The 15,063-nt window shown below is 40.7% G+C and overlaps 1 protein-coding gene across 10 annotated transcripts in view; it reads right to left on the bottom strand.

The window, feature by feature from the left end:
• The window catches only part of CCDC91 (coiled-coil domain containing 91), a 316,675-nt gene that overhangs the window by 249,188 nt on the left and 52,424 nt on the right, over positions 1–15,063 (bottom strand). For 9 of the 10 annotated variants that reach the window (XM_058282985.2, XM_071210236.1, XM_058282986.1 and 6 more), the window contains 2 exons: positions 5,459–5,502; positions 3,258–3,336 (listed from right to left, as the gene is read on the bottom strand). The exons of the other annotated variant lie outside the window; for it this stretch is intronic. In XM_058282985.2, coding sequence (XP_058138968.1) covers positions 3,258–3,336; positions 5,459–5,488 — 109 coding nt within the window. In that variant the 5' untranslated portion in view covers positions 5,489–5,502. The remainder of the gene's footprint in view (positions 1–3,257; positions 3,337–5,458; positions 5,503–15,063) is intronic. 10 annotated transcript variants of the gene reach the window in all.

Raw genomic sequence — 15,063 nt, 5'->3', positions numbered from 1 at the left:
AGACTTCAAGCAGAGTAGTTGCAACAAGCTGAAAATTACTGCTGTAAAATAGGAAGGAAAATGCTTGACTAAAGGCACTTCTCCCTGGAGCTTTCACTGAAATCAAGTAATTAATTCCACACCGTTCTCAAGAGTGAAAGCAAAAGGAAAAGAGGGGATACCTTCATTTTCCTTCACTGCTTACTTACATCCTCCAGCCCCAACGATAATAGAGGTGGAGAGACACATTTTGCGGGTTAGACGCTGTACTTGCCAATTGTATAATGAGGCCTGAGCCTGAGAAGATGTGAAGAACCAGCATGTCAATTTCACTCATTCTCATTGGCACGTCATTAATTTCATCATCACACTGCACATAATAAGCTAACATTTCAGAACGGCCGATTATGTATGTAAATGCCATTACAGTGAGATGCATGGCTCCAGGGACCTCGAGCCACTAACGGAACCGCAGGCTGTAAACAGACGTTGCGAGAGCGGCATTACTTAGCCCAGCTTCTGCTGTGACGTCACCACACAGCCCCCGCCAGCACTGGACACAGGAGGCCTCCAACACGCTCTGCTTAACAAAATCCTTTATCCTAACCCCAAATGAAGGTTTCCATTCTCCTCCAAGTGCTTCAAAAAATATAAACCAAGTGTTTCTGAGTAAACTTCCTGGATTTTAAACTGTGGTAAAATTCGGTTAATATTCATCTCTCTTAAAAATATCCTTCCTTATAGATTACAGACGGGTGGGGTGTGGGTAGAGTCAGGGACAGAAGAGGGGGACACTGGACTCTGGAGTCAGACTGAAGCACAGGACTCGGCCCTCAGGCCCTGGCTGGTCCTCCAAGGGAGACGGCGGCGCCCGGGCCTCTCACCAGAGCAAGACAAACCGTCCCCACCAGAGGGGATGGGCTCGGCGGGAAAAACGACGCCCTGCTCCAACGGGGCCCTTGGCCAGGTTTGTTCCCCTCCGTTTCTGCCACTCACTGAAGCAGATGTGAGCAGTTTTAAGGCGGCGTCAGCGGCCAAGGCGGGCGCGCCCTGGGGCCAGGCTGCCCTTCAGCCCCTCAGTCCCGGCCGCTGGGAAGGGCGGGCACGGGGGAGCCTTCGCTCCGGGAGCGGGACCGGGTCCCTTCCCCTCAGGAGGAGACCCCCAGGCCCGGGCACCGACGTCACGGCGCGCGGCTCTCGTCCTGCTCGTCTAAGAGCAGGGCAGTCCGGCTTCAGCACCGTTTCCTCGAAGCCAGTGTGGCCTCCGTGGGTCCTCCTCAGCCTCCGTCTCACGCCTCCCTGAGGCCGCTGGCACCAGCGAGCACGCCTTCCTGGACATTTTCTCCTCCTTTCTGAGCTGCCGCACGACCGAGGCCTCCCCTCGCCCTGGGCTCCTCTTCCTCCTCCTGTCCCACCTCTGCACGGGAGCCCGTGCCTTCTACATCTTGCTTCTGCAGGGAGCTGCTGCGCCTCTGCGGTCGTATGGATGGAAACCCCCTGGACAACAACTGCAGCCCTGAGATCTCGGGAAGCTTAAACACGCATCGGGCCCCGGGTGCTGCCACATCCACTCTTTCAAAGAGTTCCTATTTCTGTTCACGGTAACACCTTTTTTTCAGGATCAAGGCTTGAAATGTCATGAATGATTACGACTCCCCTCCTCATTCCCAGCCAGTGAGTCCAGTGATGCGTTATTCAAAGTCAAAGTTACGAAAAAGAACAGAGATAGAACCTGAAAGACTACATGTCATCTCTAATATTTATCTGTATCAAAGTACAAAACTTTTTTAAGCCACCATTTGGTCATGTATGTGATGGTAATGTGTGCTTGCCCTGCCTCCCTTACAGTAAAGCATGCGACAGCACAAGGGCAATCCTAAATCACTGTGTGAATACAATTTTTACCCCATCTCTTCCTATCCATTTCTACTACAGCCATCTTAGTCTATCCACCCATTCAGTTATTCATCCATTCATTCATTTTACTCTTTAATAATTCACTCTGCAAATACGTACTGAGGGCCAATTACAAGCTAGGCACTACGCACGGCACCGGAGACCTAACAGGAGAGGGAAAGCGCCTAACCCCGCTGGACTTACTGTCTAAGCTGGGGGCAAGGTGATGGGTGCAGCGGGCTTAGAAGGAACCTCTAGGAGGCTTCCTAGAAAAGCAAACATTAAAACAAAGAACAACAGAGAAAACCAACTGGAGTTGGTATGGTCAGGAAGTGGGAGACAGCGACAGGAAGCAGGGGAGACAATGCCAAGCCAAGAAGCGCCAGATTGAAAGCCCTAGAAACGAGGATAAGCACTCGAGTGGCACTGCTTCCCCCTCACTTGCATTTTCCATGCATTTTTCTCCCCTCAGAGTCCTCCCCCACCCTCGCATCTCTGCCTGCTGAAATCACATGCATCCTTCAAAGCCCAGGTCGGCAATGCAGCCCTGCTGCAAGGACAGGCATGAAATTAGCATTTGCTGAATGAATGCACGGCAGATGGACAAACACTAACGAACCTCCCCGCACCACAGATCCACTCCACGGCACAGACCTGCAGGTGTCTGCCCGGCGCTCCCTCGCGGGAAGAGCCAGCCGCTGCTCGATGTCGCCCGCCCACAGCGCCTAAGGCTCACTGAGCTCTCGGATGCTGGGAGGGTGAGCGAGCCTAACCCAGGACCAGACGGGCCCTTAAAGAGGACACTGTCTTCTTCAGTGCCTGGTTTTACAATGATGTGGTACCACAAAATCTCTAAAACCCTCCAAATATCCTTTCCATATGAATTATATTACTACTGAACTTTAGTTCTTCCAAGCACTACCTCTTAATAACAGAACTAATTTTTGTATTTAATCTTTTAGATGGCTTAATTTTAATTTTCAACATTTTTGAAGGGACTATCTGGAAAAAAATTACTGCTGAAGCAATAAAGTTTTAGAATATAAGATGAGAATCTTTAACTAATGAACTCAACAATTTAGAAAAAGTTCTTTGGTACCTCACCATCCAAAAACTGAGACAAATTAGGAAATGTAAATTATACTTTAATTTCATTTAATGTTCATAACATCATTTTTAAATTCAGGGCTCAAGTCATCACTGCATAGTTTCTTAGGCAATTCATAAAAAAAAAAAAAACCAGAGGAAAGGGTAAATATGATTTAGTCCATTTTTTCAGATCAGAAAATGCAAAGGGCAGAGAGGTGAGCAATATGCTTCAAGTAAGAGGCAAAACCGTGACGTGGAAACCATAAGCAATCGTGGACACTGATGGCCAGTACCTGGAGGAAAGGCAGCCCAGGGGACAGCAGGAGATGTCGTCTGGGTCTCACCACTTTCACCTCCAAAGGTTTCTGCAGCCTAAATGGTAAAGGCAAGATTGTTTCAGCAGGTCTGGAAAGCAGAAGTGCTCCTCAGACCACTCGATTCAACAAGTACGCCTTCAGTAACACACAACACATTTTCACATTCCATTTGAGCACCCAACAGCTTTTCAGACTTGACTGCCCCACCCTTGCCTCTACTGACCACTCCCAGTACCCATGCCCTGTTTTCTTTAAGTGAAAATTCCCTCTTCACTCACATATTTCTCCTGCCAATGAAATTTTTATTTCACGTATCTTTAATCATATTTCACTTACATATATCTAAGTACTCTAACTCATTACAGTATTTACCATGTCAATATGAGAAACATGTATTATTTTTCTTCAAAAATCCAGAGACAAATCTCTTAAATTAATTGGCACAAGACAATCAATATGAAGCAATATGATTCCTGTATCTTCTTGAATAACCTACTAGATGGACATACTAGCATTTCACATTTACAGAATTCCTAAGGCTGACATTTTCAATTAACAAGACCTCCTAGTCAATAGTTTAAAAACTATGGGTCAATTATTGAAGACTGAGCTTGTGGGTAAGAGTGCAGAGTTTTCTGACTTTTAGGTGCCCGGGTTACAACAAAATTATTGTTGAAAATAAGAGCTAGAATTTCAAATTGGATGCTGCACTGAGTAGTTGGCCAAGGAGAAGTCAAACGGGGCAACGTGCCACAGAAGCAAAGTGACGTAGGCGAGTACAGCAGCCGCTCTCTGCAAACTATGAAAAAGGAACGTATTTTATATACTCAGGGACAGTTCCTATTTCCATATCAGGATGCAGAAAGAAGAAACCTAGTAACTACAATTAAATTGCAGTGGTTGGTCAACAATGCACCATATAGAACACTAAAGGCATGGATCGTTGACTGCAACCTTGAAGAAGTGTCAGTCCAAGGAGCACAACCCACTGTCGTCGTGTTTTCTAATACAGTACATGGAGCACGGTTTAAATAAAGGAGACTACACGAGACTGTAACTTTCCAACAACTGACAACACCCAAACAATGAGTCAGATGATATCTGAAACATGCATTTTCCTCAAAATGTTAAGAATTTTCACAAAATTTAAGTGTTACATTTCAATTTCATAAAACAGTCATGCAATGAAACCCAAAATACTGATTTAAAAGCAAGGAGTATAGCAATGTGTTAAGCAAAAACAGTTTCAGAGGAAACATAAAAAAACTGGTATGTCAATACACTAAATACCCCCTTACTGACAGATATTAAAGATTATCAGAAAAGACAGTGAGTCTAACCTAAAAAACTCACCCCATTCTTTCATGATATTCAGAATACTGAACCTAGCATCTTACTGAGTATACTATTAATGTCATTAATTACACTCTCCAATTTTTACAATCTCTTTTTCACTGAAAAAGTCTTAATTTAAAAAAAAAAAAAAACACATTAAAAAGCTTCCTTTAATAGTAACTGTTAGACTTCAGCTCAGGCATCCTGACTCTTAATCCAGAGATTTTCCTGCAAGACTACACTGGCTCCATAAAAATAACTGGGTTATAAAATATTTCAATAAAGTGAGCACACACTGAAAAGGATTAAGGAAAAGACAGAGCTGCCTCAGCTAACAGTTTCCACTTACCAAGCATCCAACCCAAGCATACTAATTAGCTCTTTAAACCACCAAAAGGCTAATGTACTTAATACACTAAATCAACTCATTTCAGGCATAAACATGAAAATATGTGACAGGACCCTCCATACTCATCCCTCATCTCACAAGTATCTCCTACTAGGCATGGACCCCAGCAAAATCATCTGCTGACACTTCTTTAAAATCTCTTTTTTAATGCTTCCACTAGTAGCACTGAATTATCTCAGTATAAACCATTCCCATGGGCAAGACCAAGTAAGTAATAATAAATCAGTTTTAACTTTCATTATGTTAATTTTCCTTTATTTCACTTTTCACTCCAGAGTTACGTTCAAAACGATCACAAAAAGATCAGTGTCAGCAACTGAAACTGTTTTCAAAATAGTTTACTCCACTACAATCCCACAGAATTAACAATTACTTAGCAAAATTAAAAAGGTAACAATTGCTGAGACCAAATAAGGTAAATAATAGTGCATACCTCAAAACCACCAAAATCATCATCATCCATTCTTCCAGTAGAACCTAGAAAATATCAAAAGACAATGAAATAAGCCCCAACACACACTCTCATTTGTGTCAAACATTTCACATACGCGAATGCATATACTTGTTGATCTGTAAGTTAAAATTATTTGATTTGGGTTAAAACCAATGTTTTAAAATTACTTATCTGTGTGTGTATTTTTAATACAAAAAGAATGGGTAATTGGCTTTTACTTTCTGGCAAAATTAGCAATTTCTGTAACTTTTTCAGCAACCATGTATTTTGCTATTTTATGTTGAGACGCCAGGAGTGGAAAAATATTCTTTTACATTTTAATTTGCTTTTCCCAAATTGGTGCTGGGGTTCAATTCAATAATGCTTCCTGCTTTTTGCATCTATCCCTCAGTTGTCTGGCAACATCAGCACAAACTCCAGCTAAGAGCAGGACTGTGGTGAGGTTTTGGAAATCTGTGCCCCACCACAAAGGTTCTTCCCTTGGTTCCATGGCCGAGGCTGATTTAGATTTTCAAAATTGATCAGCATTTTTGAGCTGTGGCCACAGCTTTTGGAGCATTTTGATATGTGTATTTTTAGCTGAAACTGCTTTGCACTTTTGGAAAAATGTGGAGCAAGTTACTAGGCTGATCAAGATAAATCAAGTCATGTATTCCTGGGACACCAGGGATGAGAAAAACACAAACGAATACTCGGAATTCCTCTCTTCTTTATCCTTAAAATATGTAAAAGAGGCAAACAGTAGAATAATATATGCTTTAACTGTTCTAAATGTATTTCATAAAAATGGACTGGGAAAGTACCCAGGCTGTAGGAACAAAACAGAAACAGCTTGAAACAAGTAATAGGTGGTATACATTAAATTAAAAATAAACTGCTCCTCAGTCTATGGTTTGGAACCTGTGTTTTGAGAATCAGTAACTGCAAGTGGTACTCTGGCCACTAATAACTGGTTTCCTTTGCTATCTTTAAAAAGTGAACATACCCAAATATTAATTATAGTTTATTTAACTCAGTAATATAAGATGGACTTAATCACAGGGGGAAAAATCCTAATTTATGAATATATAGCTAAACAAATCCTATGTTAAGCAATACTTCTACAGGAATTTTCTAGGGCCTTTTGCTTCAAGTGAGGAAGTAGTAGTCATCTACCGCCAAGCTTGGCCTCTATACTTAAATATTAATCTTTAAAAAATTCAACTCAAAAAATGGGCAAAGGAAAATTAACAGTATGAAACAAACATTTATCTCAAGGATTGTTTTAATAGGGAAAGAAAATTTCTTTTCACAGAAATTCATTGGTAATCGTACTAAAAGGAATATATGTAGACAGATAAATATTTTAAAAAGGAAGGACATTAAATTAACCATAATACAATATCATTATTGTCACCATTGCCCACAACTTAACAATTTGATTAGTTTTTTAATGTATTTCTGTAAAACTTAAAGCTATGCAAGTCATTCATATAAAGCACTTAAAAAATATAAACCAGACTTTCAGAACTTTTATATGGTGGTTTGTCTGAAATGGAATTCACATTAATTTTCTGTTGCAAGCGAATAGAAATCTGTATGTGATTACATTTTCATGAAGAAATTATGAAAGAAGAGTGATATGGATACTGAGAATTAATAAAGTCAAACTATAATCACCAAGTTTGTCTTTTCCACACGTATCCCATGACTCTCAGGAGACAATTAAAACCTATTTTTAACTTCTATAAACACTTTACCCAAATAATATGGTTTCAAAAAAAAGGAATTTTTAGAGTATGCTTCTATGTGTTTTTGTAAGTCACATCCCAATAAATTACTTATAAGGTGCCAGAAAATTTGAAAACAAAAACAAATACCCGATGCCTAACATTTCAGCTTGTTTGTCGTGGTAATAAACCAAATACCATCAGCTCCTAAGGACTGATTTAGTTCCACAAAAGAACATACTAGTGACCACTCGTTTTCCATAGCCCAGCAACTTTACATATTAAAATACAGATGACAGTTTCCCTCTACTTTCTTTTCAAAGAAATATTAATACATTTTTAAAATGTGCTGAGTTTCTTAGAACACAGCAATAATGAAATGGATATAATTTTCTAAAGCCATGAACTTTTTCCATGTAATTTAGATTTCAAATCCTGTAAGTTTGTTCCTTCTGAATATGTTATAGAGGGAAATGATTAGTAAAAATCATTTTAAAAATAAAAAATTAAAACTGGGTTTTTAAAAGAAAATATTACAAGCGTGGGCTTCTTTATAGATTTAGCTACTTTGACACATTTAAAACATTTTATCTGAAGTGCATTTCTTTGTAACTTTTTAGAAAACATCCAGTATTTAACATGATAGTCCATTGTTCACACACACAGAAATGAATTAATTTAAGAACATAACTTTCTGGGTTCCATAAAAGACTGAAACTACCACATCCATTAAGCTATAAATATTACATGAATGCAACAACATCAAATATGTCTGTCATCTATGTTATACAGAATCACAGGCCTGGCCAAAAAATTGACAAATCATGTATTCCATTCTTTCATGTCATAGCAGAAGAGAGTGTTTTGTTGTGATTAGACAGCTGCACTGAAAGAGGCTATAACAGGTTTAACAACACTCAGACTTCTTTATAGTGAAATGTAATATCTTTTATGGATCTATTGTATTAATTCTCTCCTCTGCTATCTTCATTATTCAGTATATTGCTGATATTCTAAAAATATTTTATAAGAAAAGCACACAAAAGAGTAAATACACAACAGTCAATGTAATACTTTTTATTCAACAACCCTGTAACAGACATCACTTAAGGCCCTCAAGAAGCTTACAACCTGGTTGCGGAGCAGCAGGGCAAGGAGGGCAAAGTGTAATTAAAACATACAAATACAAATTACATGAGATACAAAAGAGCCTTTAAAAAGAAGAGCATTTCTCTGAGGCGGGGGGAAAGATTTCCAGGTCATGTATTTGATTGGAAGACTCATGAAATGCTTCAGGTAGGAGACATTTGAGATGAACTTCAACAGGCAGAGAATTTTATTTTTTTTTATTTTTTTTTTTATTTATTTATTTTTATTTATTTATTTTTTTTTTTTAAATTACATTAAAAAAAATATATGAGGTCCCATTGAACCCCACCGCCCCCGCCCCCCACTCCCCCCACAGCAACACTCTCTCCCATCATCGTGATACATCCATTGCACCTGGTAAGTTCATCTCTGAGCATCACTGCACCCCATAGTCAATGGTCCACATCATAGCCCAGACTCTCTCACGTTCCATCCAGTGGGCCCTGGGGGGATCTACAGTGTCCCGTAATTGTCCGTGAAGCACTATCCAGGACAACTCCACGTCCTGAAAACGCCTCCACATCTCATCTCTTCCTCCCGTTCCCCACACCCAGCAGCCCCCATGGCTACCGTTCCCACACCCATTCCACATTTTCTCTGTGGACATTGGATTGGTTGTGTCCATTGCACACCTATGTCAAGTGAGGGCTTAGATTCCACATGGGTACTGGATGCACTCTTCCCGCTTCTAGTTGTAGACACTCTAGGCTCCATGTTGTGGTGGTTGACCTTCTTCAACTCCATGTTAGCTGAGTGGAGTAAATCCAATAAGTCAAAGTGTAGGAGCTGAAGTCTGTTGAGGCTCTGGGCCTGGGTGTCATATTATCAGTCCAGAGATTCAAATCCCCTACATATATCTTAAACTCAGCACCAACTACAATTCCAATAAAGTAGCATGCAAGTCTTGTGAAAAGAGATCCCCTCTGAGTCCATTTCCATCACGCAGAAACACCAACTCCAAAGAAGGGCCATCTGTCATGGCAGTGAACCCCTTCTGCCATGACCGTAGAACCTGTGGGTCTCTTTATCTCTCAAAAGAACCAATACCTGGGGTTGTATCTACCTTATCTGTCTCTTAGACTCTGTTCAGTTGTACATAGGGGTATTCCTTCTGACAACCTCCAGACTCTTTTTTAGAGACTCACAGCCTTATAATCTCATTTCTCCTTTCCATTTCCCCCTTACTTTAGGTCAAACCGCTTCCCGAAGTCATGTTATTATATGTAGACAGGTATATTCTGCTGTTCCGCATTGAATCTTTAATTCAAGGTCATTTTCTAGTTGCTTCTTCAGCTGGTATGTGGTAGTGATCCCTCGGTGCCAGGGAGGCTCATCCCCGGGTGTCGTGTCCCACGCTGGGGGGAATGCATCACATCTACACGCTGAGTTTGGCTGTGAGAGTGGCCACATTTGAGTAACATGAAGGCTGTCAGGAGGAAACCCCCAGGCACAATGCTACTCTAGGCCTTGTTCTTATTGCAGGTGCATAGGCTCAAAAGTGTAGCCATTAGTATCAAGAGCCCACTGTTGGGCCCTCCTTCCTTCCTGGTTCTTGCCGTTGCACCTGGAGGATTGCCGCTGCTCTCCCAGGGCCCACAACAGTGACCCCCCCGGCCAGGAGCCCAGTACCCCCCCAGCTGTTGTTTTTAATTGTTTCCACTATGAGTATATATAGACATTACCATATACCCTGGGCATATGCCCTGTATAATTCCCTGTCAACCAACCATATATATCCTGTCAATAACATCCCATATCAGTATTCCTCCGCTGCCATTGTTGAACCACTCTGTGATCCAAAACTTCCCGTAAAGTGAATCCCAACATAATGTCAGCTTCAGAAGAGTCTTAGATCACCAAAATTCATATATACAATATACAGTATTTCCCCAGATCCACCATAAAACCTTTTGCCTTCCACAGCAATAATCTTTTAACTTATTCATATCATATTTCCTGAAACTGATGTACAGATTCCGAAACTATAGTTTTCAAACAAGGTAACATTTGTGCTTACTATGTGGTCCATACTTTAGGTTGTACAGTTTTCTAAATTTTTTAGTTATCCTATGTTTTGTCTTATGGTTTTCATTATTAGTCTGTCGTCCCCTATATGTTTTTGGTGTAATATTAGCTGTTTTATATTCATCCTCGTGTACTCTCACATAACTCAGGCAGAGAATTTTAAATGGCACATTAAGAACATGCATTTTTTTTAAGCCTTTTCCCAAATCCAACTACAAGACAGCAAAAAATTCCTTTTGTGTGTGCTTCTGCACAAACACAAGATCAAAGAAAAAATGTGAAATAAGAAAACTGCAATACATTGAAACAAAGGATGAGTGATAACTGAGCAAATACAAGGAAGACGAACCCATCTAAACTTAAGTTTAATCACACTTAAGTGACAGAATGCACAAAAGGCTCAGGAACCGGAAGTATCGAGCGTAGCATGAAGGTGAGGCTCAAATCAGGAGGGCAGACATTTCCTTACATACTCTCCCAGCATCGTGCCGACTTAGAGTTCCTCACCCGAGCAGAAGACGGGGGGTTATTCCCTCGATACGGTTAAAGAGAGGGTCTCTGGATTGGAATACATCAACAAGAGGGGACTGAGTCGAAGCTGTATGAAATGCGCAGCCCCACGCGCCAGTGCTGCTGCGCCGCTCAGCAGCCAGTTCATACAGCCAAGCTTCGGCCCTCTCGTCAGGAGAGCAGGAGAGCCTTCCCGGGTGACTCGAGCCCGGCCATGAGGAGGACCTCATCGCACGGTCCACAGAGCAGCGGCTCACTCACGTAACACCACGAGAAACCCCGGCCATGTGCACGGAACTTCTCCAGCTCGGGATTCCAGGAGGAGGCAGGATGGGATAAGAGTTGAGAGAGGCCGTGGGCCCAGCACCTGAACTCAAAGTCCAGCTCAGCCACCAGCGTCGCAGGAAGGACCCAAGATGGCAGAGGCGGCTGCGCTTCTCCAGGACTGTGGGGACGTGCCAGGCACCGGGAAGCTGGGGTGCCAGGGGTGAGGGGAGGGGTCGGCGGGCGAAGGAGGGCTCACGGCTTGCACAGGGGAGTAGGGAGAAGAAGGGAGAGGGGAGGACGAGGGCCTGGGGCTGCCTGTTCAGGGAGGGGAGCTAGCAGCGAGCAGGGGGTGCTGGGGCCAGCTGAGGGCGCAGAGCAGAGAGGGGGGAGGCGGTCCCCCTTCTTTCCTAGCTCCTTCCCTTTCCTTTTTTGTCCCCCTCTTTACCTGGGTACTGGCCTGGAGGCTGCCGGGCGATTGTCAAGTACAAGCAGCTGGAGAGTAGCTGGTGGCTTGAGAGAAATGCCTGTTTTGTGTGTTCTTTAATTTAGTGTGCGCACGCGCAAGGGAAATCAGTAAATATCTCAAGATGAAACGGAAATGAGAGCACAATATATCAACACCTATGTGATGCAGGGAAAACAGTGTTGAAAGAGAAATAATAGCCCACGATGATTAAATTCAAAATGAAGAAAGAGGGAGCAGAGGTGGCTCAAGTGATTGGGTGCCTCCTTCCCACACGGGAGGTCCTGCGTTCAATTTTTGGTGCCTCCTAAAACAAAGACGAGCAGACACAGAAAGCACAACAAAAAGAGCAGACAGCAAGCACAAACAATGAAGGAGGAGAAATAAAGTAATCTTAAAAAAAAAAAGGGAAAAACAAGCTAAAATGAAAGATTTTAACTGCACACTGGAAAAACTAGAAAAAGAACAGCAACCTAATCCCAGAGAAAGCAGAATATGAAAAGTTAGAGCAGAAATAAATAAAAGAATAAAGAAGAAAACAAAAACAACAGAGAACATTAACAAAACCAAAGGTTGGTTCTTTGAAATGATTAACAAAATTGACAAACCTTTAGGGAGACTGTAGAGGAAAAAAGATGTCAATGAATAAAATCAGAAATGAGAGGGGGAACATTCCTACTGACCCCATAAGGATAAAAGAGATCATAAGCAGATACTATGAACAACTGTACAACACTAAACTAGACAACGCAGGTGAAACGGACAAATTCCTAGAAACACAAGAACCTACACTGACCCTAGAGGAAACAGACGACCTCAACAAACAAATCACAAATAAAGAGACTGAAACAGTCATCAAAAACCTCTCAAATATGAAAAGCCTAGGACCAAATGGCTACACAGATAAATTCTATCAAACATTCAAAGAAGGTTTAACACCAATCTTGCTCAAACTCTTCCAAAAATTGAATAGGAGGAAGGAAAGGCTACCAAACTCATTCTAGGAAGCCAACAACATCCTAAGGCCAAAGCCAAATAAAGATGCTACTAAAAAAACAAAGTTACAGACAACTTCTCTAATGATATGGATGCAAAAATTCTCAACAAAAAGATGTGCTAATTGAAACCAAAAGCACATTAAAAGACTTAAACACTAAAATCAAGTGGGTTTTATCCCAGGTATGCAAGGGTGGTTCAACATAAGAAAACCAAGTAACACACCACACTAAGAAATCGAGGAAGAAAAATGACACGATCATCTCAATTGAGGCAGAAAAGGCATTTGACAAAATCCAGAATCCTATTTTGATAAACATTACGTAAGATAGGAAAAGGAAACTTTCTCAACATGATAAAGTGGATGTATGAAAAACCCACAGCTAACATTGCACTCAGTGGTGAAAGACTGATGACAGCTTTCCCACTGAGAATGGGAAGAAGAAAAGAATGCCCGATGTCACCACTGCTATTCAATCTTGAGCTAGAATTTTGAACTAGAGCAATTAGGCAATAAAAAGAAACAAAAGGCACCCAAATAGGAAAAGAAGCAGTAAAACTTTCAGTATTCACTGATGATATGATCCCATACCTAGAAAAAAAAACAAAAAAATCACAAGAAATCTACTAGAAGAATAAAGTGGTGGGCTACATAATGAATACGTTAAAATAAGTATTGTTTCTGTACACTACAAATGAGTAATCTGAGGAGAAAGTCAGGAAAAACTTCCATTTATAATAGCAACAGAAAGAAACATATTTAGGAATAAACTTAACCAGGAACATAAAGGACCTGTATTCAGAAAACTACAAACAGTGCTTAAAGACACTAAAGAAGACCCAAATAAATGGAAATAAATTCCATGTTCATGAATTGGAAGATTAAATATGATTAAGATGACAATTCTACCCAAATTGATTTACAGATTCAATGCAATCTCAATAAAAATTCTACCAACCTTTCCGAAGAAATGGAAAATCAAATTATTAAATTTATGTCAAAGGATAAGAAGACATGAATAGCCAAAATATCTTTAAAAAAGAAGAACAAAGTTGGAGGACTCTGACTTCCTGATTTAAAGCATATTACTTACCTATTCTGGTAAAAGTAGTGTGATACCGGAACAAAGACAGACAGACTGGACCAGTGGCATCAAACTGAAATTAAGAAATAGACCCTCACATCTATGGTAAAGTGATTTTGACAAGGCTGTCAAACTCATTCAGCTGGGTCAGAACAGTCTATTCAACAAATGGTGCTGGGAGAATTGGATATCCATGCTCGAAAGGAAGAGGATGCCTTATACAAAAATTAAATCAAAGACCTATATATAAATGCTAAAACTCCTAGAAGAAAATGTAGGGAAACATCTTCATCTTCAAAATACGGTGGTAGATGGTGTTTTCTTAAACCTTATACTCAAAGGATAAGCAATGAAAGAAAAAATAGATAATGGGACCTCGTGAAAATTAAACTTTTATTTTTCAAAAGACTGTCAGTCAAGAAGGTGAAAAGGCAGCCTATTCAATGGGAGAAAATATCTGATAAGGGTTTCATTTTCACATTATATAAAGCGATCATACAACTCAATGATAAAAAGACAAACAACCCAATTAAGAAAAGGCCAAAAGGCTTGAATATTTTTCCAAAGAAAAATACAAAAGGTCAAAAAGCATGAAAAAATGTTCAACATCACTGGCTATTAGGGAAATGCACTTCAAAGCTACAATGAGATATCATTTCATACCTCACAGAAAGAAAATTACAAGTGCTGGAGAGGAAGTGGAGACACAGGAACACTCCCGCTGTTAGTGGGAATGTAGCATGGTGCAGCCTCTGTGGAAGATAGTTCGGTGGTTCCTCAGGAAGCTAAATATAGAACTGCCATATGATCCAGCAATCTCACTACTAGGAATATTTTGGAAGAACTGAAAGCAGGGACGTGAAGAGACATCTGCACACCAGTGTTCATAGGGCATTATTCAGAATTGCTAAAAGACAGAAACAACCCAAGTGTCCATCAACCAATGAATGGATAAACAAAATGTGGTATGTATACACACTGGAAAACTACTTAGCTGTAAGAAGAAATGATGTCAGGATACCTATGACAGCATGGATGAACCTTGAGGATATTACGTTGAGTGAAATAAGCCAGACACAAAGGACAAATATTGTATGGTCTCACGAATATGAACGAAACGTAATGTGTTCATTCATGAAGTTAAACGCTAGAGCACAGGTTAACAGCAGATAGAATGAGGGCTGAGAAGGCGGAGCAGATGCTTAATGTATGTAGAATTTAAATAATGTCGATTGTAAATGTGTGGAAATAAAATTGATGGTAACACTTTATAGTGACTATAACTAATATTGCTGATTTATAAATGGGATTGTGACTGAAGGGGTAGTCTAAGGACATAAATATCAATTGAAAGAAAGCTAGAGAATAATCTAGGGAATG

This window comes from Dasypus novemcinctus, chromosome 20 (genome assembly GCF_030445035.2).
Source record: "Dasypus novemcinctus isolate mDasNov1 chromosome 20, mDasNov1.1.hap2, whole genome shotgun sequence".
NCBI lineage: Eukaryota > Metazoa > Chordata > Mammalia > Cingulata > Dasypodidae > Dasypus > Dasypus novemcinctus.
This window is presented reverse-complemented; position numbering and strand designations above follow the sequence as displayed.